Source organism: Chrysochloris asiatica, unplaced genomic scaffold (genome assembly GCF_000296735.1).
Source record: "Chrysochloris asiatica unplaced genomic scaffold, ChrAsi1.0 scaffold00030, whole genome shotgun sequence".
In the NCBI taxonomy this organism is placed as follows: Eukaryota; Metazoa; Chordata; class Mammalia; order Afrosoricida; family Chrysochloridae; genus Chrysochloris; species Chrysochloris asiatica.
The window spans coordinates 13037443-13061822 of record NW_006408548.1 but is presented as its reverse complement, the minus strand read 5'-3'; the positions used below and the strand labels follow the sequence as shown (position 1 = coordinate 13061822).

The window sequence follows — 24380 nt, the reverse complement described above, 5'->3', positions numbered from 1 at the left end:
AATCAACGTAAAGAGAGAGAAAACTAAGCAAAAAAGGGACAGAGAAGACAAAAAAAAGAGTACAGGAAATAGAAGGAAAAAATGTATTTTGTACTGAAAGAAATAAGATAAAAACATTCAAAAACTAAGAGCATGATTCCATCAAAATAGGGCAAAGTATAAGACAAAGTTTCTGAAAATTAAAATTATGGTAACTAAAATGAAATATTCAACAGGACTGAAAAATAAAATAGAAGAAATAGCGCATGAAGTAAAGCAAGCAAAGTTAGAAAGGAGAAAAAATGAGTTTTAAAATTAGTTCAATTAAATAGGTACAACATTGACTAGTAGGGATTCTAGAAACAGTAAACAGATAAATCAGAATGGAGAAAAGTAGAAAGGAATACTGCAGGAAAGTTCCAGATAACTAATGTGGTTTGTCTCCAAATAAAACAGCAAACATAGTTTCCCAAATGTTGGAAGAAGAGCTGCCCAAAGCAGAGGATAAAGGGAACATCCTACCAGAGTGAAAAAACAGTTGATATACAAAGCACCAGGAATCAGGTTACTGTTAAGTACCATCAGTTTTGTTCTGACTCATAACCACCCATGTACGACAGAACAAAACACGGCCTAGTCCTAGTCCATACTCACAATTGTTGCTACATTTGAGCCCATTATTGGTGCCACCGTGCCAATCCAATATGTTGGGGGGCTTCCTCTACCTTCGCTGATCCTCCACTTTACCAAGAATGATGTCCTTCTCCAGGGAATGGCCCCTCCTGATAATATGTCCCAAGTATGAGAGACAAAGTCACCATGCTAGTTTTAAAGGTGCATTCTGGCTGTACTTCTCCCAACACAAATTTGTTTGTTCTTCTGGCAGTCCAATATTCTTCTCCAACAACATAATTCAAATGCATTGATTCTTCATTCCTTAGCCAACTTCTACGTGTATATGAGGCTACTGAAAATACCATGGCTAGAGTCAAGCACACCTTAGTCATCAAACTTTATCTATGCTCTTAAACACTTTAAAGAGGTCTGTGCATCAGATTTGTCTAATGAAATACATCATTTAATTAACTGATGCTTCCATGAGTGTTGAAGGTGGATCCATGCAAAATGAAGTCTTTGACAACTTCAATCCATTTATCCATTTATCAGGATGCTATTTTTATTGTTCCAGGTGCGAGGATTTCTGTTTTCTTTACATTGAGATACAACGCATAGTGAAGGCTGTGATCTATAATCTTTATCAGTAAGTATTTTAAGTCCTTTTCACTTCCAGTAAATAAGGTTGTATAATCTGCATATCACAGGTTGTTAATGTCTTCTTCCTGCAATCCTGATACCACATTCTACTTCATATAATCTATCTTCTCAGATTATTTGCTCATCAAACAGATTGAATAAGTATAGTAAAAGGATACAAACCTAGCACACACCTTTCCTGTATTTCCAGTATTCCCTTGTTCTGTTCTAACAACTGCGTCTTGGTCTGCGTACAGGTTCCTCATGAGCACAATATTAACTGCTCTGGAATATCCATTCTTCACACGTCATGGTCTACACAGTCGAAGGCCTTTGCATAGTCAATAAAGCACAAGTAAACATCTTTCTGATAAGCTCTGCTTTCAGCCAAGATCCATCTGATAGCAGTGATATCCCTAGTTCCACGATCTCTTCTGAATCCAGTTGGAATTTCTGCAAGTTCCCTGTAAATGTATTGTTGCAAGCATTTTTTAATTATCTTGAGAAAAATTTTATTTGCATATGATATTGCCGATGATTTCTGTATTCCATTGGGTCACCTCATTTTCAAATGGGTTATAAATCTCTTTCAATCAGTTGACCAGGTACCTGTCTTCCAAATTTCATGGTAACTATGAGTAAGGGTCTCCAATGCTTCATCAATTTGTTGAAAGATTTCAATTTGTAATCCCTTAATTCCTGGAGCTCTGTTTTTTGCCAGTGCCTTCAGTGCATCTTGGACTTGCATTTTGAGTGCCTTCCAAACTGAGGGACTCACCTTCTGGCACTATGTCTGATAATGTTTGGGGTTTTGTTTTTCTTTAAATGTTTTATTGTGAATTATGTGATAGTTTACATAGGAGAACATTAGCTTTACATTCATCCCATTGTATATCATTTCATTGCCATACTTACAATTCCCTCCGTGTATCATCAACCAACCAAACGGTACATCCCTCAAACCTGCCACTCGGTTGTCAGCACACAGCCCCTCTCCCTCTCTGGGTCTAGAGTCCCAAGCCACTACATCTCTCCATGTCGTCTCTGCCTCCATCTCTGGCATTACTATTTCTCTGGGTAGGGTCATGCACTCTGCTCTTCTCTCTGATGGTCCCAGGGACCTCTGCTCCTGGACTGCAAAGTCAATGACTCCCCTCCTTTTCCTACAAAATGTCTACCTTACATTTCCAACCCTCATGGTCAGTCTTGATAGCAATTATCACCACAGAGCAATTGTACCACAGAGTCTTATTCCCATTTCCTTCCATCAGCCCCACCTAGACAGATTGGATACTACTCAGTGGAGATTCTACCTTCCTCCACACGCTCTGGATCTAGGCTCCTTCTTGAAAGCTTGTAAGCCAGTCACTTCTTGCCTTTCTAGCACCCCACCACCACCATTTTGGGTAGCCAATGTCCAAGTTGCCCATCTCTGTCTACCCTGTGTATAGAAGCGGTGGAAATGTTCCTCGCTGCAAAGATTTGTTCCCTCATTTTAGCTGTTGCATCCATAGGTGTGGGTCAAGTTCATCAAATTGTGTCAGACTACTCTTTTTTCCCCTGTTCTTTCTTCTTCTAGTTGAGTTCTGATCATCCCGTCATTGAAGCCAGATCAAGTAGGTATTAGCTGCAAGTGTGGGTGTTCTTGTGCATATGCCCTCACTTCTTGTCAGCTGGCCACTTCACTCTCCACTCTAGTCCTCTGTGGCTATGTCACTGACTCTGGGCCCAGGAGTCCCCAGGTCTTGCAACACTGCTGGCCAACCAGGTTTGTACCTAGGTTCACAGACGTCTATTGAACATGGTAGGACTTAGTTCACAACTTCATTGCTGGTTTTCCCTCACTTCCCCTTTTCGGTGACCAACGTGGTCACCAGTCAGAAAACATGTCTGCTCATGTATTCCCCTTGAATCTCAGTCTTGGAAGGGAGTTTGCCCTGAGGGGACCCGACCACTTGCCTTGATGTCTCCTGGGCGATCAACTTGCTTGTTCTTGTAGTAGTCAGTCAGACTGGCATTATTGTTTTGTGTTTTTCCTGTCGGTCTTTCTTTCAAGAAGTATCTTCTGTTTTTCTAGCTGCTCCAGGCTGGTTTGCTTGTCCTTCCAAGGGGAGATTTCCCACCTCAGAAGATTCTGGATGGGGTTCAGGATTCCACCTATGGTCTTATGTAATGCAGAGGCTCCACAGGAAGCCTCCTTCACTGGGCATATTGTAGCCCCATTTTAGGTATTCCAATCAGCTCTGGTAGCGGAGTGGTTACGAATCAGGCTGCTAACCTCAGGGTCAGCAGTTTGAAACTACCAGTTGTTCCGCAGAACAAAGATGATGCTTTCTGCTCTCATAAAAGGTTTACAGCCTTTGAAACCCTGTACAGGGTCGCTCTGAGTTGGAACTGACTCCACGGCACATAACAACAACAACAACAACAACAATCAGTTACAGGCAGAAGATGGACTTACAAGTTTCCTATGGTGCTATTTCTGGCTATTCCTTTCTCTCCCGCTTAAGTATCTGTTTTACAACGATATGCAAGGAAAACCAAGATTCAAAAGACAGCCAAGCATCTTAACATTATTTCCCACATTTTACCCATTCAAACTATGCCTCAATTCCTGTTTCCCAGAGCCCTGTCATTCCAAGGTTGTGCATGCATCATTATTTACCTCTGTACCACTTAGCCCATGCAAACCTGTTTAACTGTTCTCTCATCCTCCTTGTTCTTCCATTCCCCTCCCCCTTCTTGTCTAGTGTCCCGCTCCCCAGCACCCAAACTATCCTGTGTCTATTCCCTATCCTGTGCTCCACCTGCCCCTCCCTCCTCTCACCCAACCCCCACTGCCCAATAACTAGCAAAGAATTTTTTTTCCCCTTTTAGTATGGGTTCTTTTTCTTAGTCTTTTATAATAGTGGTCCTATGCAGTATTTCTCTTTTTGTGACTAATTTTACTCAACATAATGTCCTCAAGGTTCATCCATGTTATGTGGCTTACAGCTTACTTTTTACTTGTCAAAGTAGCATAATATTCCATTGTGTGTATGTACCAAAATTTGTTTATCCATTCTTCAATTGATGGGTACTTACGCTGTCTTCATCTTTTTGCTATTGTAAATAGTGCTGCTATGAACATTAGTGCACATATATCTACTTGTGTTATGACTCGTATATCTTGTGGGTAAATGCCAAGTAGAAGAATTTCTGGATCATAAGGTATTTCTATTTCCAACTTTCTGAGGAAGCACCATATGGCTTTCCAGAGTGTTGGACCATTTTGCAGTCCCACCAGCAATGCAGGAGTATCCCAGTCTCTCCACATCCTTGCCAACATTATTGTCCTTTACTTTTTCGATCTTTGCTGTTATTGCTGGTGTGAGATGATATCTCATTGTTGTTTTGATTTGCATCTCTCTAATGGCTAGTGCTGTGATATGCAGATGATACAACCTTGCTTGCTGAAAGTGAAGGGGACTTAAAATATTTACCGATGAAGTTCAAAGAGCACAGCCTTCAATACGGTTTACAACTCAATGAAAAAACAAAAATCCTCACCACTGGAACAATAAACAACATTCTTTTCAACGGAGTAAAGACTGAAGTTGTCAGGGACTTCATTCTTCTTGGATTAACTATCAACACTCACGTAAGCAACAGTCAAGAAATCAAATGACATATTGCGTTAAGCAAAGCTGGTGCACAAGACCTTTTGAAAGTGTTGAAGAGCAAAGATGTCAGTTTGAGGACTAAGGTATGCCTGACCCAAGCCATGGTATTTTCAATAACCTCGTATGCATGCGAAAGCTGGACAGTGAATAAGGAAGACCGTAGAAGAATTGATGCTTTTGTGTTATGGTGTTGGAGGAGAATATTGAAAGTGCCATGGGCTGCCAAAAGAACCAATAGATCTGTTTTGGAAGAAGTGCAGCCAAAGTGCTCCTTGGAGGCCAAGATGGCCAAACTTTGTCTCTCGTACTTCAGACATATTGTCAGGAGGGACCAGTTGCTAGAGAAGGATGCATTGTTTGGTGAGGTCAGAGAAAAAGAGGAAAACTTCCAACGAGATAGATTGATTGGCCAAGTGGCAGCATCAATGGGCTCAAGCGGGCAATGTTTCGTTCTGCTGTGCATAGGGTCGCTATGCGTTGGTACCGACTCAATGGTACTTAACAACAATGGCAATGACTAGTGATTGTGAACATTTCTTCATATGTTTGTTGGCTGCCCAGATCTCCTCCTACGTGAAATGTCTCTACATGTCCTGTGCCCATTTTTCAATTTGGTTATTTGTCTTTTTCTTGTAGAGGGGTTGTAGTTTCCTATATATTTAGAAATTAGTCCCTTGTCCTATGTGCCATTGTTCTGTGGGTTCCCTCTCTGATAATATTTTGCTGCTATTCATAATGTATTCATCTTCTGGTACTATATCTGACAATGTTCTGCGCTATTCATAAGGTTTTCAAAGGATAAACATTCGAAAGCCGTCTGCCTCTTCTTCTTAGTCTGTGTTGTCTGGAAGCTCCGCTGAAACCTCCCCACCATGAGTGACCCTGATGGCATTGAAATCACCACCGGCATAGCTTCCAGTATCACAGCACTGTGCAAATCACCACAGTACAACAAGTTGACAGACAAATGATAGGGAATCCAAAAAACACTGGTGTTCCTAATAGCAAAGTTGGCCACTTAAAGACAGAAGATATGCCATCAAAATTTGGCAGGATAATGGATTTTAACTGAAAATACTATATCTAGCAAATCTACCATTCAGAGAATCCCATAAAAAGATTTTGTGACGTGAAAGCATCCAAAAAATATAACTTTCGAAGTATGATTTCCTAGGAAAATATTGGAAGTTACATTTTAGCAGAATGCAGGAGTTTTGTAAAAGAAAATAATAATAATTATAAAAAAAGAGGAGACACGGGACATAAGCAGAGACTACAATTAGACGAAGAGCAAACAAAAGATCTGGGACAACAGCCATACGGGAAATCAAAGCCAATTTACACTGCAGCAGGCTGATACAGAAACGGAGTGTCCAGGAAAGCAAAATTGGGAGTAACTGTTATAGCTGACCATATGTAGAGTATTTAGAGGAATTTTATAATCCTTCTGGAAAACTGGGAAAGAAATACCAATACATACACAGAAAGTTAAGGACACCAAAGCTAAGTAACACCAACGAAATTTAAAAAAATAAAAACTCCAAGAACAACAACAACAACAACAAAAAGGTCTATGAAAGAAAAGGTAAGCAATACTGAATTATATTTACATAGTGGAAATAATGAAAACATTAAATATCAAGTTGTCCCCAAATTATCCTACCAAATACAGTAGAAGTGTGGCACATGAAGAAGAGGTGGAAATAAAAGAACAAGATCCTTAACTATCACAATGGACAAGCAACCAGTAAGGTATAAACTTAATAAACAGTTGATAGTATTAGCACATTATTTAGAAATATGGAGGTAAATTCCAGAGGAAAAGGCTAAAAAAATAGAAGTGACTATTTTGGAGGAGCAGACTAAGGTTACTAAAGGGTGAGGCGGGAAACTTATTTTCTTTATGAGCTTTGTAGCTTATTTTCTATTGTATTTCTTACTTTGTATTTTACTTTCTATTCTGATATGTGATACTGACTAAAGAAAATAACTATCAAAGTTAATTAGAATACAGTTTAAAAGAAAGTAACCAAGGCTACTGAAAAAACACTATTAAATTCAGTTATGAGTCGGAATCAACACAATGACAACAAGGTGAAGCAGTTTTTTAAGCGTAACTAAAAGAGATGATTGTTGCTAATCTTGTTGTTGTTAAGTGCTGTCGCTGTCGAGTCAGTTCCGACTCATAGCAACCCTGTATAGCATTTCCAAGGAGCAAGTGGTGGGTTTGAACTGCCAAACTTGAGTTTAGCAGTCCAGCATTTATTCTACAGTGCCATGTCAGGACTCCATATACCTTGTTATGCAGTATGTAATACTGAAACAGTAATATATGCATGGTGTCCTCATGTGGCACTGTAAAATAAGCGCTGGACTGCTAAATACCACATCGGTGGTTCAAACTCACCAGTGGCTCCTCGAAGACCTTACACAGAGTTGCTTATGAGTGCTGCTGAGTTGGTTCCAACTCACAGCCATCAGATGCAATGTTTCTTGCTGGTGGGTCTGAACAGCTGACCTTGCAACTAAAAGTCCAGTGCTTATCCTATAGCACCACACCAAGGAGTTAAAAATGAGTGTACATATATTGACAGTATATGTTTTTAAATCTTCTTATAGGTAGAAGGATATGATTAAAATCATTAGGAGGTCATTAATTTAATGAAAATACAACTCTCAACTTGTAGTAAATGAAAATAACCCAGTGTTCATGAGTGAAGGACAGGAAAAACTTATACCAGGGAGCTTCAAAACGTTAACAGAAAAAAAAAAAAAATCAATGAAAGATCATTGAATGTTCCCATTAACTTTTTGAAGTCCCCCTCATACTGTGTGTATCTGTGTATACACATACATAATACACACGCATATATGTGTGTATGTATGTGTACATATGTGTATCCCTACAAATATACTGTTGTTGTGGTTAGTATTGTTGACTCAGTGCTACCCTGTATAGGGTTTCCAAGGCTGTAAATTTTTGTGGGAGCAGAAATCCTCATCTTTTCCCCCTGGAACGGTCGGCAAGCTCAAATTACCAACCTTGCGGTTTACAATCCAGTGCTTATCCTACAGCGTGTCCACGCTTCACACATATATGAAGCAAAGATATGTGTTTAAGGAATAAAGTGTACCTGACCAAAGCCAAGCTATTTTCAATTGCTATGCGTGCATGTGAAAGTTGAGCACTGAATAAGGAAGAACATAGCAGAACTGATCTATGTGATTTAGGGTAATGGAAAAGAATTTTGAAAGTACCGTGGACTACAAGAAGAACAAGCAAATCTGTGCTGGACGAGCCACAATGCTTCTTAGCAACCAGGACGGTGAGACTCTCTCTCTCTCATACTTTGGATATATAAACAGGAGGGACCAGTCCCTGGAGAAGGATATTACCCTTGGCAAAGTGGAGGGTCAGAGAAAAAGAGAAAGACCCGAATGAGATCGACTGGAAGAGTGGCAACAGTAAGGGGCTCAAATGTAGCAAAAACCATGAAGAAAGTCACAATGAGTTGGAACTGACTCAACCACATTTAATAACATTAATAAGTGTATGTGTGTGTGCATATATGGTGGTGGTGTGCCATGGAGTTGGTTCTGACTCATAGCAACCCTGACTAAGGTTTCCAAGGCTGTAAATCTTTACGGGAGCAGAAAGCCTCATCATTCTCCCATGGAACAGGTGGTAGTTTCGAACTCCTGACCTTGAGGTTAGCAAACCAACTCATAACCACGATGGTACCAGAGTTCCATATGTGTGTGTGTGTGTGTACACAAATATACATATGTGTATAGATAGATAGACAGACAGATATAGATATATATAGAGAGTGTGTGTGTGTCCTGTGGGCTAATGCTGCACTGGACAGCAAAGTCAGTTGAACCTCAAGTTCGGTTGTTCAAGCTCACCATCTGCGCCTCAGAAACACTATATAGGGTCAGAATCTACTGAACAGCACTTAACAACTATATATATATATATATATATATATAAAACACAATGATTTAAAACTACTCTCCTATATGGTAACCACTGACCAAACATGGAGTACTGCTGTGGCACTGTGTGATAAGCACAGGACTTCAGGGTCCACCTGAACTACAAAGTCAGTGGTTCAAACCCACCAGTCACTCTTTGGGATTAACTTGACAACATTTATCAACAAACTTAATAAAATTAAAAATTCAGTTACAACACCAAACCAACCCCATTTCAAAGGCACAATAATCACATGTAGATAGTGGCTCGCATATGGAATAGAGTGTATGGAAACATTACCATCCATTCAAAAAGTCCTATTGGACAGCATTGACCTAGAATAAGATTCAGAAAAGCTTTAGGTGAAACTGCGAAGATTTTTATACTTACTAACAGTTACTTTGTCCTTATCCCCCAGCATAATGTTGTTTGGAGTCAGATCTCTATGGACTATCCTCTTCTCCTTATGAAGGTATCGAAGAGCTAAGCACAGCTTGAAACAACAATAAAAAGAAAAATTTTATTTCCGTGATACATGTGTAACCAATGATGACTACTTCACATATCTTTAAGAAATCAACTTGGAGCTTTATTATTCTTTAGAAAAAAGTTAATGAAGGAAAAACCATACCTGTATAAATATTTTCCATAGTCTTTCTTCAGTAAAATGGTGCTGCTTTTCCTTCAAAGAATTGAAATGCTCTCCAAGAGGGGCCCCTTCTATAAGCTCCATGACTATATATAATCTGTCATCTATAAAACACACACACATACAAAGATACCAGAAATTGCAAGTCAATATAGCAGAACCAGAACGAGATGTCATGGAGTTACTTCTGACTCATGGTTACCCATGTCTTTCAGAGTAGAACTGTACTCCACAGGATTTTCAAAAGCTGGCATTTTGGAAAGAGATCCCCATGACTTTCTTCTGGGGTATCTCTGGATGGACTTGGATCTCCAACCTTTTTGATAAGTGGCTGAGTCTGCTAACCATTTGTACCACACAGGGACTTCTAAATTCAGTATATTGTTGTTGGTAAGTACCATCGAGTTGGTTCCGACACATGGCGACCCTGTATAGGGTTTCTGAGAAGTGGCTGGTGAGCTTGAGCCGCCCAACCTTGCAGTTCAAACAGCTTTGCAGTCTGGCGCATTAACCCACAGCGCCACATAGACATCTTGAAAAAACTTACAAGGTAGATTTGGAGCTTCCCAATGGATTTATGCACACAACACTAAACAGAGGTGTGCTAAAATATGGATCTACTTAGCCCTGGAGGAAGTAGGAGCAACTGGGCATTGGAACACCTGAAGCCCAGGACAGTATCTTCTGGCTGTGAGCACTCCACTAGCCTAAGTTTACTTGGGCAGATACCATCCTTTTCAGTATATTCCAGGATGTGGAAAGGTTGGGAGGAACCAAAGAGAACAAGCAGAATCATGGGAATTTTCCTAAAGAACATGTAAATTCACCTTTGCTCTCCATCATCTAAAATGTACTCTTATCCATGGGGAGGAAGCAGGAAAACCGTTGCTGCAGGGAGGGGACTGTAAGCACTGAGATGTAAGTAAGTGTATAATTTATTCACCGTACAGTTCACGATAAAAAGTTAAATAAATAAATAACATGTATCCTTACATCATATCAGATGTTCAGGAAATTGCATGTTAAGCTACACTGTTTTGGAGTCTCACAAAATTACTAATAGTACTGTACACTGGAATCATGCTGTGGTCCTGCAATGATATCACCTGTGACAAAAACTTTTGTTATGTCCTTAAAGAACACAAAAAGTTGGATTTCTGGTTTTCATCTTATAGACATTTGTTGCTGTTATTAAGTGCCTTGAAGCCAGTGCTGACTCATAGCAACCTGTGTATAAGGTTTCCAAGTCTTTTAAATGTTTTCAAGAGCAGGAAGCCTCATCTTTCTCCTGTGGAATGGCTGGCAGGCTCAATCCGTGGATCCTGTGGTTTGTAGGCCATTGCTTATCGTATGGAGCACCACATTCACTTACAGATACTAGGACTCTCGTAAATGATTGTGTTTGCCATTTTGCTTTTGATGCCAGGGGACAAAAAAGTAAGTTTTACTTTCTCTTCAAAACTAATATGAAACTATTAACAATGGTATGTGATATGTAGCCTGTGTAACTTTTTAGTGTATATAAAACATGTATATAGACAGACAATACTTGCATTAAAAGTAGAATAACATTATACATACTCTGCAAGTTATACTTCTTGTTAGACAACTTTGTACATTAGTACACACAGACCCACGTCATTCTTTCCGCTGAGTGTATAATATTTCTGTTGTGTGTATAATATGGACATATCGTAATCCAGGAATCCTGGTGTGGCGCTGCAAGATTGTACACTGGACCACAAGGTCAGTTTGAACCCAAAGTCAGTTCAAACTCACCAGGCACTCCTAGGAAACCCTTTACAGGGTCACTATGAGTTGGAAGTGATTCGCCGGCACTTAACAACATCATAATCCATTTAACATTCTCCTAATGAAAGACATTTATATGGTTTCTAACTTTTCATAATTTCAAAATATTAATTGTAGGTACTAGTCTTACTTCTAGGTATCTTTGCAATTTTCTCACCTTTTATCCCCCTTAATCTAAATTTCCTGATCTTTTTTATCATACACTACTCGTATACATTTTTAAGCCACTTCAGATTCTTTTTGTAAGATGTCAATGCAAATACACTTTACTTTCTTTTTAAATTAAAATAAATTGCATCACTTCAGCACAGGTGAAAAGTCAATCTCAGCCTCTTTCTGGTGGTTTATATTCTAAATTAATCCAATATCAAAGTCACTCTGGTGACTCTGTAGAATAAGCACTGGACTGCTAACTACAATGTTAGCAATTCAAATCCAACAGTGGCTCTGCAGTAGAAAGCTGAAGCTTTCTGCCCCTGTAAAAATTTACAGCCTCGGAAACCCATACAGTTGGGTTTTCTATTCTAATAGCAAGAACCAATGTCCAACCAGGTAAGATTTACTGAGTTTCTTTAACTCATCTAAGGGAAGGAGTTCTGGTGTAGCACTATGGGATAATACATTGGACCACAAGGTCGATTTAAACTGCAAGGATGGCAGTTCTAATTCACCAGCCACTCCCAGGGTGCTGAGTCAGAACTGACCCAATGGCACTTAATAACAACAACTAGGAAGGAAGGTGGGTAAAAATATAACAACGACCAAAGGGCACAAGTGTTCTTGAATAGCAACAGTACTGAAAAAGAGGCAGTACTGTTGTTACTTGACATTCCTAACTCATGGAGACACAGGTGTGAGGAAGCCTCAATTGCTAGCTTGTATTGCTTTAAGTCTTTCTTCAAATGGACTTTATTTAGAAATTTCACATTTGACGCAGATCATTAAGGCTTATCAATAGTTATGTTATTTCAATAAAATATTCTATTTTTTTAAGCAGGTGATAAAGTTTAGAATTATCTCAGGATTTTTAACCTCAATATTCTATACTTTTTAAGCAAGTGATGAAATTTAGCTTTATCTCAGGGTTTTGACTCAATGTTCCATCGTCCTTGCAGAGTCCCAGGAATTCAGACTCACTCACGGCACCATCGCCACCTAGTGGCATTAATCTGAATTTCAAGAAAAGGAAATAACAAAACCTGTTATTCATTGCCTTTAAGAGTCTAATTCTCCTCAGAGCTACCCAGTCTGTACAGAGCAGAATTGCCTCATAGGCAGTTACCTTTCAGAAGCAGATTGCAAGGCTTGTCTTCTGTGACACCTCTTGGTAGGTTCAAACAGCCAATCATTTGACTAGTAGTTGAATGATTAACTGGTTGTACCACCCATGTTGTTGTTGTTAAGTGCCGTCGAGTCGGTTCCGACCCACAGCGACCCTGTACAGGGTTTCCGAGGGTGTAAATCTTTACAGGAGTAGAAAGCCTCATCTTTCTCCCGCGGAGCGACTGGTAGTTTCGAACCACTCAGCTTAAGGTTCACAGCCCGATTCGTAACCACTACGCTACCAGAGCTCCTTACGGACAGGCTTAAAGATCAAAACGACTCCAATTTATTTTGGGTATGGAAAATATCACCTGATTCAACAAACATTTTTTTAAAAAAAGAACCCACCATCCTTTCATTTTCTCTTGTCCTGATTCTATTACATACTTCTTGTGCACATGAAAATAGCAATAACTATTTTGGTTTGTTTATGTAATATCTGACAATGAGGATCTAAGTATTTTATGACTATCATCAGATGGCTGATTATTGAAAAAAATGAAGTACAAGTAGTCCACTGTCATGTAAACAATGGAAAAATAATTTGTTAAACTTATTTAATAACATTCTAATTAAAAATATGTAAAACAGATTGTTTTCCATAACTGAAACTATCGTGAAAACTCATACTTACTTTCTAGAAATGTTTTGTAATAGCGAACAATATTTGGATGATAAAGCTGTAAGAAAAAGAAATAAAACATTACATGACTTCAAAATACTAAAACATTTTTCCACAGGCTATTTAATTGAACATCATATTTGAAAACAAACAAAAATATGATTTCTAAAACTAAGTATTTCAAGATATCATCTAATTGAGACTTCTTTTTAGGATTCCTTTTATTTGTTACTCACAAAACTAATCTGAAAACACGTTTCTCCTAAATAGCCTGATTGAATAGAATTAAAATTGAGGGGGCTTCAAAAAGTTCATGAAAAAATAGAATTAAAAGGTAATGGATTTTTTCTACAAACTTTTGGAAGTCCTCTTGTACGGTGCTTCATCACCTAATTTGATCAAAATAAAGAAATACAGAATTGAAAAACTAGAAGCAACCTTAGAATTCATTTAGTATTCCTTGTTCCAAGTCCACACACAGACTACACAGAGGTAAAAACAGAAATAAAACAATTTACACAATCATAGTTCTTACCTCTCATTACATTAAAAAAAAAAAAAAGAATTACTTGTATCCATTAACCCAAATGTCCTATACTCTCCAAAATTATTGATATAAAATGAAAACAATGCAAGAGTTGACATGGTTTAAGTTTCATAGTCATTTAATTCAGGATGTGGCATGAAAAGTCTTTTTAAAAAAGATCTACAAGAAAACTAAAATATTTTGCATTTATTTATTTATAATTTGAGCTTTTAAACTGAAATTTGTTTTATCTCAGAAGAGTTGCCATTTTTTCTATAAGTGGCCAGCATCTCTTGTTCAGTCTTTCTTGGTGCTAGCAATCCTGTCCTTCCATTGCAATAGAGTTGTAGCCGGATGCACTTCCCAGTCAGTGATCCCCACACCTCAGCCTCTCTGCAGATAGGAGTGAGCCTTTCTCCCCATTCTCACAGAGCCTGAGTGGGAACTAAGTGTCTCCTGAGTCTGAACCCTAAACATTAGCATGCCCCCTCATGCTCTTCCTTCTCCTACCTCACACCTGGAGTGGCCTGCAGATGAAGACATTGTTATAAGAGCAATAAGAAAAAAGACGACATCCCCAAATGTCTGTATAGAGCAGAGAATAAGATCCATTCATTTGGGGGCATTTACAAGGGAGAAAAACAAATCTGTTTTCCTTAATTCACTGTGCATAAGACTCTGTTTTAAGACATTGTGTGGTAGGGCCTCTGGCAGCACTGTAGGGTAATCACTGGACTGATAACTACAAGGTCAACAGTTCATACCCACCATCTGCTCCAAGGGAGAAAGATGAGGGCTTTCTGTTCTCATAAAGAGTTCCCTACTCAGAAGCACTATGAAGCAGAATTGACTTCATGGTAGTGGAGTTTTAGTTTCATTTTTATAGCAGGAGGAGGCTTGTGTGGCATCATGGGTTAAGCACTGGACTACTATACAAAAGATCAGTGGTTTGAACTCACCAGCCATTCAACAGAAAAAAGACTGTTTCTGTAAAGTCTTAGAGCTTCTGAAACCCTCTCCCATAGGGTTGCTATGAGTCAGACTGGACTTGGTTGAGTCAGACAGTGGGTTTGGTTTGGCGTTTCTTTAAACCCAACGTTATTATCCTTTCCACTGGCCCCGTCCTCTACTAAGATAGCAGCTGTAGAATTTTGAGTCACCTCAAAGTCCAAGCAGACGCTTCATAGGATCCCACCCTGAAACTTTTTCTCAGGAAATGTGCTAAAACTAAGAGTTTACCTCATCAACAACTAGCAAGTAGCCAAGAGATTTTAAACAATGTGGGACTGGGACAAATAACCAGAGCTATATATGCTGAGCCTGGAGTCCTGGTGTGGCACTGTGAGTTAATGCGTCAGACTGCAAAGCCGTTCGAACTGCAAGGTCGGCGGTTCGAGCTCACCAGTTGCTCCTTGGAAACCCTATACAGGGTCGCTATGGGTCGGAATCAATTCGACGGCACTTGACAACAACAATATTCTGGGCCTAGCTCACTATCCAGGACTATATGCAGATGTGAATCCAAAAGAATATACTGAATGGGCTTGGGTCACAAATCCTGTTCTAACCTTACCTTACGCTAAAAAGAATGCTAAAAGGAAACGACACACTGTGGAATGTTAGATTATTGTCAACAAAAACAAATGTGGATTTAATCTTCATTAGCATGTAAAAGTCAACTGTAAAACAAGCAATTAATGTTAATATTTCCTGTACTTTATAAATTGGAGTAGAACTCTTTTAATTTGGATAAATAAAGATCACCATATTTATGGTATTCCTTGTGTTCCAACACAGAAGCTATGCAAGCAAATTTGACTCATGGAGATCAAAGAGCCACGAAGCTAGATAGATAGCTGCCCACAAGAGTTACAAATGAACAAGATTCAAAATGAACACACAATTAAGAAACACTGAAAAAGCAAGCAATGTGTTCTCGGATCACAAAAAGAAATCCTATTTCTCTTCTGACATGTTTACATTTTCTCCCCCAAACAAACCTTTGTAATGATAGTTAATTTGAGCTATGCCATTATGTCAGAATACTCTGCTTACCCAGCCAGTAAATAATAGCCTTTCATGAAAATCCACATTTTAGATTTAATCTTCCATATTTAAGGAATGTTAACAGCTTGGTTCCATTCAACAAAAGTCAAGGGCTTCTTAGTCATATTTTTATGCATGTAACTAAGTAACCAAATATTCTGCAATACAACCAGAAGGGAATGGATGTGCTTACAGTGAAGAAAGAGAAGAATATCTCATTCGTGATGTGCTCTCTGTTGTAAAACTCAATCACTTTGCACCCGTAACCCTGGAATTAACTCCAGAAAGCATTTCTATAGTTCAATGTAAGCCTTAGGAAAAAAGCTGGCTAGAAGGAAAATCACCACCTTTATGCCACTTGTTTCAAAAGGAACCAGTAATCATAAATAACATGTTCAAGAATGGCATAAGAACTCTACATTATTTTGAAGACATTTGTTTAAGGAAAACATCCTCATAAACAAAAAAAACAAAAACATTTACCTGCTCTTTAATGATTGTTAATTCAGAGACAATATTCTTTACACTGCTGTCTCGATCTTTTTTATCCTTTCCAAAGGCTGGGTTATGTAAGTTGACCTCTTTCATAGCTAAAAGATTTTGACCACTACGCTTTCTAACCTAGAATAAGCAAGACAAAAAAAGTAAATAAATAAAAAAAGATTGAAAGGAGAGAAAAGAGATGAATTAATAAAATCACAAGATTAATTACCAAGCCATCAAAAGAAAAAGTTATAGAATGTACATAATTCTAACTGTATTTACTAACCCAAGCTTAGAAACAATTGGTGCTCCCTGGTCAGCCCACAATACTCAGCAGGATTTTACAGGATAATTAAAAAACACAGGTGTGAATTTAGAGACTGTGTAATGTGTTGGGATAAGCTATCAGAGGAGTCCTGGTGTGGCACTGTTGGCTAATGCATTCCACTGCAAAATCAATTTGATTCACAAGGTCGGTAGTTCAAGCTCATCAGTCACTCCTCAGAAACCCTATACAGAGTCGCTATGGGTTGGAACCGACTCAACGGCACTTAACAACAACACAATGAAGTCTTTTATTTTTAAAAGGTCAGTGCCTAATTTCTAGAAGGAGAGGTAAGACAACATTAGTACAACTATCTTTGAGACCAAAAAAAAAGTATCATTTGAATTTTTTATACTTATTTGTTCACTGTTTTCCAGTGACTAGAGCTCTAAATCAGACTCCTGGTGGGGCACTATAGAATAATCATGCAAGGTTGGCGGTTCAAACCCACTAGCTGCTCCTCAGAAACCCCATACAGGTTTGCTATGAGTCAGAACCGACTCCACAGCACTTAACAGCAACAACCAGGCTCTAAACTATTAGCATATAAATGAACTCGAAGTCCAGTCAAGTCTGAGCGTGGAAGTTCAGTGTCCAGTATGTTGTTTCCAAAGGGCCAGTCACCTTATAAACACAGCCAAAAGCTCCACTTCCAAGATGATCCAAAATTGCATAGTTGCCTATATATTTTGAGGGAACTTTATTCTGATTAATGCTTTCAATATTTTCAGCAATTTGCTTCAGTTCATCGTCCTAATTAAAAAGACAAAGGAAATGAGTTGCTATCAGAAAGTCCCTCCTGACCAAATAATAGCGTGCCAAATATTCAAAACTGACAACTTACCACTAATAAGTTCAGCTTTGATACCAGAGCTTCATATGCACTGATATCACGAACATAATGTCCTATGTCAATGAAGATCTCAAACAAGTCGGTGGGGAAAAGTCTACAAGGAAAAACACATACCCTCTTATTCTTAATGTAGGAATTGAAAGCTGTTGGTCATTACACATCTTATGGATCTAGCTCACTAACAGATTATTTATATAAAACAAATTTAACTTACTTAGGTTATCAATAAATTGGGAAAATAATACTAACTTATCCAACAAGGGTACACTATACTGACAGCTCTGAGGAGTATGAAAAAACAAATGGAGAGACATACGCATGATTCCCCAAGGCACTGGATTCAAGAGCTTCTTTAAATATTTAAATTCACCAAACTTGAGTGGTTTAGGGACTTGAAATAAAAGCTTATCATTCAGTAACTAATATCATTTCCTTTTCTGTTCCTCAATTCATGCACTGAATGGAAATAAAGTAATAAAATAAAATTCTCTGTACTTTCTGAACAAAATGTGCTATATTAACTTAAGACTTTATTTTTATTCTGTCTTGTCAATAAAATTCCAGTTAGAACTTGGGTGTTTGCTTCCTGATATGGTGATTTTTCCATCATATCCATCAGCACAACCTGATCTATGGGGTCTAAGTCTCCTCCCCTTCAAATGAGCTCCTAACCTATCAAGGACATCCAAAACAAACACTTTTGTTGTCTAATGATTAAGGGGAAATGATTAGATCAACAAATTTGGTGTTTTGGAGTGTACAAAAGCAAGCATGTGCTTTGATGTCATCCACTTAAAACATTAATGATTAAAAAACAAGCAAACACTGAAGTCCACAGCAGTGACATGCAATTAAAAGAAGGTATCAGTGATAAAGTGATTCATGTTGTTTCATCATCATTTTGTTAATTGTAAGTATCAAAATCTCTCTTGGATAGCTCAGTTACATTGGTGGGCTCATAGAAATCTGAAAGCACATGTTTACATACTGACTCTGTCTTCTTTGTTTATATCTAAATCAGGCAAGTGAATAAAGTTGAGCCAAATGATCTCTGGCCACTTCAAGTTCTCCAAGTCTGTACCTTTTAAAGAGTGGCCTGTTTCTTTCCATACTGAAGAGAAACCGCAAGGCTCTGAAGGCGTAACACTAGAAAATAAAGGGAGACGTGATTCGCAAAGGACAGCTCAACAAATTAAAGCAATTTCAGGATAGAACTATCATGAAGTAAACATTAAGTGGCTTTATTTTGAGGGACTGGATACTCTTGAAGCTAAAGCTTATAACAGAAAAGAAAAAGGAAAACCCACCACCTGGGAAACATTTAAAAAGTGTTTGTTTTATAGAAAGCTAGGGATCTTGGACTTGCTTCACTCACTACTTGTCATTAATTCCTTTCTACAAAATGCCAACTGAACACAGAGACAAGAAATAAGATTCCTATACTGAGAAAAACAAATGTCCAAAGATTTCCAGGAGCTCAAGGTTTATTTTGTCTTCAGCCTGTGTACACCTCAATATTTATACGGTTTCTGTGAGAAAATAAACACTAGAAATGATGACATATAAAAATAGCCACAGGCACACTGGACTCAAACTTGACAAATTGGTCTCTTGAGTAAAGAGTCTTAAGCGTTCTCCAAATAGAATAATCCACAGTGACTCCCAAGAACACTCAGAGACAGGCCTGTGATACTTTAAGGAAAATAAACATCTGACATTTTACAGTGCCAAAAAAAAAGAGAGGGAGCCACCAGCCTGCAGTTGTACCTATGCAAGAGGTCACCACTAGGGTGATCAAAGTCTGCTGAATTAGAACCTGTGATCATTTCATAAATTTAGCGATCAGAATATACAAGACTTGTCAACAAAATTGCCCAGAGAGGCCAAATAGATACCAAAATGATGTGAAGGAGCACTAGGGACTATGAAAAAGTGTGGCACTACAGGATAAACACTGGTCAGAGGTTCAAACCCACCCCGCCGCTCCTTGGAAACCCTATACAGGGTTGCTATGAGTCGGAACTGACTCAGTGGCACTTAACAGAAACAACAACAATATAAGAAAGTGGAGAACACGTACGCTCATTGAAAGCCATTCCTATTTGAATTTTTAAAAAGACTCTACTGGCTATAGGAGAATCCAGATCAAAAGGGGGAGAAATACAGAACAGAATTTCAATTTCTTATAGACTTCAGACTTTCTGTAGCCATGGAAGCTACTGCACTGACATAACCTTTAAACCTTAAACCAAAAACAGTCCCTGAAATCTTCTTAAAACCAAGTAATAGTCTAGTTAATGAGGGAGGAACAACTCGGAAAAGGAGGACTGAGAATGGCTGCACAACTGGAAGAATATAATCACTGTCACTAAATCGCACATGTACAAATTGTTGAATTGGTGCATGTGTTGTTGTGTATATGAGAGGAACTCAAAACTGTGGAGAAATGGAAGTTTTCAAAAGTAACGCAATTTTTCCAACAACTTTTTGAAATCTCCCTGTATTCTCAACAGCAACAAAATAAACAAATTTTTTAAAATACAACAACGCTGTGTTGGCTTAAAACCCATCTGAAGGCTGGATTTGACTTTATCTACTTCCAGCGTAGTACGAGGCATCTGTGACACGCCAAAGAAAGTACATCTGCATGTTCTCATTAGTAGCACTCCAAATACTGCTGTTTGCCAACACAGAGATACCACTAAAAAGTTTCTGCTACATTTGATCATTAGTCAAGATAACAGGTCTTAAATCAGATTAGCGGCAAAGGCTGTTTCTTATTCTTATTTCTAAATGACTTGGAAAAAGATGAGATGTTCTAAATTTTAAATCTGAGTTTATCATTCCACCGTCATCAGGGGCAATGGATCCCTAATATCTATTTCCCAGAAAAGAACACTGAGCTCTAGATCAGATGTCTTCTGCTCAGCCCTGAATTTTCACCTCATGGGGTTCTCTCTCTCTCCCAAATACACTGTCCAATTCCACCAAGTAGTCCACAAATCTCTAAACACACTCTAAGCTCTTCAAAGGGCTTTCACACTCTGCATATGCGCTGTTCCCTTTGCAGGGAATGCCCCCTCCACCTAGAGCAGATGCCACTGGTGTTTCACCCAAACCCTCTTATCCACTCAGCAAGTCCCTTCTCATCCATGTTTTACAGGCTTTGCTTTTGAAAGGTGAAAAGTGGATGGTTGTGGTTCGTGCCTGAAGGTGGCTTATCATTTTCCTCCTCTATTGTTTTCTGACAAGGAGCCCTGGTGGCCTAGTGATTACAAATCAGGCTGCAAACTTCACGGTCAGCAGTTCGAAACTACCAGCTATTCCGTGAGAGAAAGAGGAGGCTTTCTGCTCCCATAAAGGTTTACAGTCTCAGAAACCCTGTACAGGGTCGCTATGAGTCAGAACCAACTCCATAGCACATAAAAACAGCAACAATATTGTTTTCTGACACACAAGCAATACAGTTCGTATACCTTATTGACAAGTAGAAGAATATATAAATAAAATCACCTCATTCTCTCACTTAGAGAAGCCACTGCTAATCTTTTACAATGTTTTAACATCATTTATTTCCATATCAGCCCCTGCATCAGGTATTTTTCCTCACAGCACAGGACAGAAACTAGAACTAGACTAAAATTCTAAAAAATCATAGGTTATCTTATCTATCAAAGTTCCCCTAGATTTCAGTAACTTGAATTGAAACAGAAAACACATTTATTACCTGCAATAGATTAGTTTTTGCTGCATTCTTTTGTTTGCTTGGTAAAATTAATCTTGCTATTATATATACACCATTTTCCTAGGGGCAAAAAAAAAAAAAAAAAGGATTGTCTTATCAGTGACCAGTGATGAAATGAACATAAAATAACAACAATCTCATAAACTTATGTTAAAGAAGAAATATTAGTATTAATTTCAGAAATTTAAGTAATTATTACAGGACAATAATAAAATTTTAATATGATACTTTTAACACTGAAGACAACAGTCACAAATTTGATATTTCAACTTTCTTTAAAGAATCAGTATGATAAATAATAAAATATTTAAATTTTAATCAGGTTTAACACATTAAAATGAGGGAGGGTATAAAGGCACAAAATTAAAGGGTCCAACTATCTTGATGATTTGTCTAAATATGAGATGGAATTTCTCCCTTCAGAGTTTATGTAACTATATAAAGGAAAATCATCATTTACAAAAAGAAAAAGAAAAAAACTTTAATAAAAGAAAATGAAAATGACCCATGAAAACAGTCGACATCAAATCTAGATTTACACTAATACACATACATACATGCAGAAATAATCAAAACTATTTTAATATCAACTTACTGCTACTTTTCTATTCTTTATTCAGTAAATAATTTGCTGATCTCTGTAGTTGTTGTTGTTGTTAAGTGCCATCGAGTCGGGTTCGACCCATAGCGACCCTGTACAGGGTTTCTGAGGGTGTAAATCTTTACGGGAGTAGAAAGCCTCATCTTTCTCCCGCGGAGCGACTGGTAGTTTCGAACCACATGTGGCCATTTATAACGGTGAAGACCTTTAATCTTAAATTGTATGTAACAACTACAAAGATGTCTAATTAAATGTGTTACGGCATTTAATCCTTACAGGTACTATGTGAATTATTATATCACTTCCTTGTTTCACATATGAGAAAATCTTAATGTCAATAGATTCCATTGTTCTTCCAGGAGCTAAGCTAACAAGTGGTGACACCAGGAAATAAACCCTAAACTGGCTAACTCAAAATGCCCTACTCTACTGACGTCCTCCTGATTTGCTCAGCTTCCACGAGGGGTCCTGGTCAATGGAGACTCCATCCCATACATTTATAAACTTATGCATTCTTGAAGTTGAAGCTGGATATATTCCAGACAAAAAAGTTTCCGATGCAAATTTATTATGTAGGAGGTGATTTCTGCCACAGAATATACAACAATTACTTTTTGAAACACACACAAGCATACAAGGGGCTTCAAAAACTTTGTAGAAAAATTCTTTACCTTTTAATTCCATTTTTCGGCAAACTTTTGGAAGCTCCCCCATATATACAAGTAGACTCATCAATGAATTCTGCTTCATGAAATTTCTTGGCAACAAATATGTTGTTTAGAATGTTTCCCTCACCTCTAATGGAATAATTTAATATACTAATATTCAAAATTACTATCATTCTTATCTCCTGGCATCTTGTATGGCCACAATTAAAGCAATTCGAAGTCACTTAAAAAAATGTGTAAAGAAAATGAAAAAGACTGAAGATAATACTAGTCAAAACATACATAGAGTAATAATACCAACATCAATTAGCCATGTTAGTCCTTTTTAAGGCAATTAAGTGAGTTAACAAAGGGCTGTGAAGAACAGAAAACAGAACTTTATAAAATTAAATAAGGCATATCAAAATATTTTAAAAACCACATAATAGGATCACAAAATACATGTTCTGGGATACAGACTACTTTATAATATGAGGTTATGTATGACATGGTTCTGTGGACCCAACCTTGGCAAGAATGCTCTCTACTTCCTCTAGCAGGACGTTCTCACCTGAACCACCTGGTGGGCGTTGGTGTCGTTGAGCACCAGTTCAGTGAGGGCAGCACAGCAGGCTGGAAAGGAAAAGATCAGATGTATAGGGTACGTCATCACTGCAACTGTGCTTTAGGAGTTTCTCTTGATATTGTAATATTAATGCAATTTCATCAAAGCCACTGCTCGAAAACATTCCTTTTCCTTTTGGCAGATCTGGATAAAGAGAAACTAACCTCCCATGAATTTTAACTTGCCCTTGAATGCCACTCATGTGCAGATATACAACAATAGCCTTGCTTTTTTTCCTTTTTTTTTTAAAGCAGGGACTGCCTTTGTCTGGTTAATGGTAACTCCAGTACCGAACATGTGCCTGACATTCAGTATGTGCCCAATAAATGTACACTAAAATCTGAAAAGGCTGGTGCCTGTGAGAGGTGGAAACATGCCAGAAAAGAAGACTCACTTGGTGTTTATAAGGTAGGATTCTTAATAGAGAGCTACAGGAAAGTGGTAAGATTGCAATGGGTCTCAATAAATGGATAAACATTTGAAGTTATCAAAGATTTTATTTTGCTTGAATCCACAATTAAAACTCAGGGAAGCAGCAATCAAGAAAAACAAACTATGTATTGCGCTAGGCAAATGTGTTGCAAAAGACCTCTTTAAAGTGTTCAGGAGCAAACAGGTCAGTTTGAGGACTATGGTGCGCCTGACCCAAGTCCATGGTATTTTCAATAAGCTCATATGAATGTCAAAGCTGGACAATGAAAAAGGAAGATCTAGAAGAATTGATGCATTTGAGTTATGGTGTTGGAGGAGAGTATTAATTGTATCACTGACTGCAAAAGAATAAACAAATCTGTGTTGGAAGAAGTACAGCCAGAATGCGCCTTCAAAGTCAGGATGACCAGACTTTGCCTCTCATATCAGGAAAGACCAGTCCCTGAAGAAGATCATGTTTGGTAAAGAGGAGGATTGGAGAAAATGAGGAAGATATCCAATAAGATGAAATGGCACAGTTGCAACAGCAATGGGCACAAGCATAGCAACAATTGTGGTGCTGGTGCTGTACTGGGCAGTGTTGTGTTCTGTTGTGCAAAGGGTTGTTATGAGTCAATACTGACTTGATGGCAACTAACAACAATAGCATAGGGAAGTGGTAAGATTACAACCTGTCAGAGAACAACCAACATGACAAATCGGGTGGACATGTAGCAAAGAGCTCTGCCAACAACAACACAGAATACCCGACCAAGCAGGCTCAGGGGATGGTCCCAGAACTCTGAACCACATATAAAGGAATATTTAGAAGGTTGGA

At 38.2% G+C, this 24380-nt stretch overlaps 1 protein-coding gene across 1 annotated transcript in view; it reads right to left on the bottom strand.

The window, feature by feature from the left end:
- Positions 1-24380, bottom strand: part of NEK10 (NIMA-related kinase 10) — a 417902-nt gene that overhangs the window by 314150 nt on the left and 79372 nt on the right. The window contains 9 exon segments of the mRNA XM_006851613.1: positions 9265-9367; positions 9506-9627; positions 13293-13338; positions 16336-16473; positions 17285-17413; positions 17505-17607; positions 18595-18659; positions 21241-21318; positions 23078-23139. Of these exon segments, the coding sequence (XP_006851675.1) occupies positions 9265-9367; positions 9506-9627; positions 13293-13338; positions 16336-16473; positions 17285-17413; positions 17505-17607; positions 18595-18659; positions 21241-21318; positions 23078-23139 (846 nt within the window).